The 865-nt window shown below is 46.9% G+C and overlaps 1 protein-coding gene across 1 annotated transcript; it reads right to left on the reverse strand.

The window, feature by feature from the left end:
• Window positions 1-50: 50 nt before the first annotated feature.
• On the reverse strand, window positions 51-851 carry AURANDRAFT_69023 (hypothetical protein; the record flags this gene model as incomplete). Its single annotated transcript, XM_009044770.1, has 1 exon — window positions 51-851. A coding segment is annotated over one exon (801 nt), but the record flags the coding sequence as incomplete, so codon positions are not given.
• Window positions 852-865: the final 14 nt, after the last annotated feature.

Here is an 865-nt window from a genome sequence, read left to right on the forward strand (position 1 = left end):
CTGAGTCCAGCCAGGTAGCACTGAACGGTTGCTGTGTCGACAAAGTTGACATGAGAGTCGCCTTTCAACTCTTCTTCCTCGTCTTCTTCGTCTTCGCCAGCAGGTGTGTTGTAGAATCTGTCATTCATGACGGCCAGTGCTGCCGCAGTAGCTTCAGGACTCATCTTAGCGTGTTTAGCCACATCCAAAACATCTAAAAGTGCACAGATGAGATTATCTTGCTTGTCTTGGCGAGTAGGTTTGTCTGGATCTTCCCTAGCTAGTTCAGGTGGTTGCTGATAAGTAGATAAAGCTTGAGCAAGTTCTTTGTCAACCTCCGCAACAGCATTCCAGTCTTGACGAGACTTTGCGTCCTGTAACTTTTCGTGAAGCCTTTTACCTTCCTGCCAGGGTTTTACCATGGCTCGTTTTCCAGAGCTAAGGTCAGGGGTCCTACTTGCCTTTTCATTATAATATGGGACAACACGCGCGTTGCCTGGCGATCTTCTGTTCCATTTATGAGCATCGTCAAGATTATCCTTGGCTCTCGAGAGTTTATCTTTTATTCGCTTTCTGACTTCTTCGATGCGGTCATCATAACGGTTGTAGTAACCTTTCTCTCTTTGAGGGGGTCTACCTCCGCCACGCTGACGCTGATGGAGAGCAAAAGCAGAGTAATCAGCCAGAAGATCTTCCTTGGAATCGAAATCACCATAATCGTCGAGATCATCCAAAATATCGGATAAAATGCCATGGTCATTTTGATCATCCCGAGGTTCATAAAGCTGTTCACGTTGCTGTTGGAGAATTGCAAGAGCATGACCAGTGACTTTGACTCCATCAACCCATTCCGAGTTGAATGCACCAGCCATAAGCGCTCTGCCGG

This window comes from Aureococcus anophagefferens (genome assembly GCF_000186865.1).
Source record: "Aureococcus anophagefferens unplaced genomic scaffold AURANscaffold_791, whole genome shotgun sequence".
Classification (NCBI taxonomy): domain Eukaryota; class Pelagophyceae; order Pelagomonadales; family Pelagomonadaceae; genus Aureococcus; species Aureococcus anophagefferens.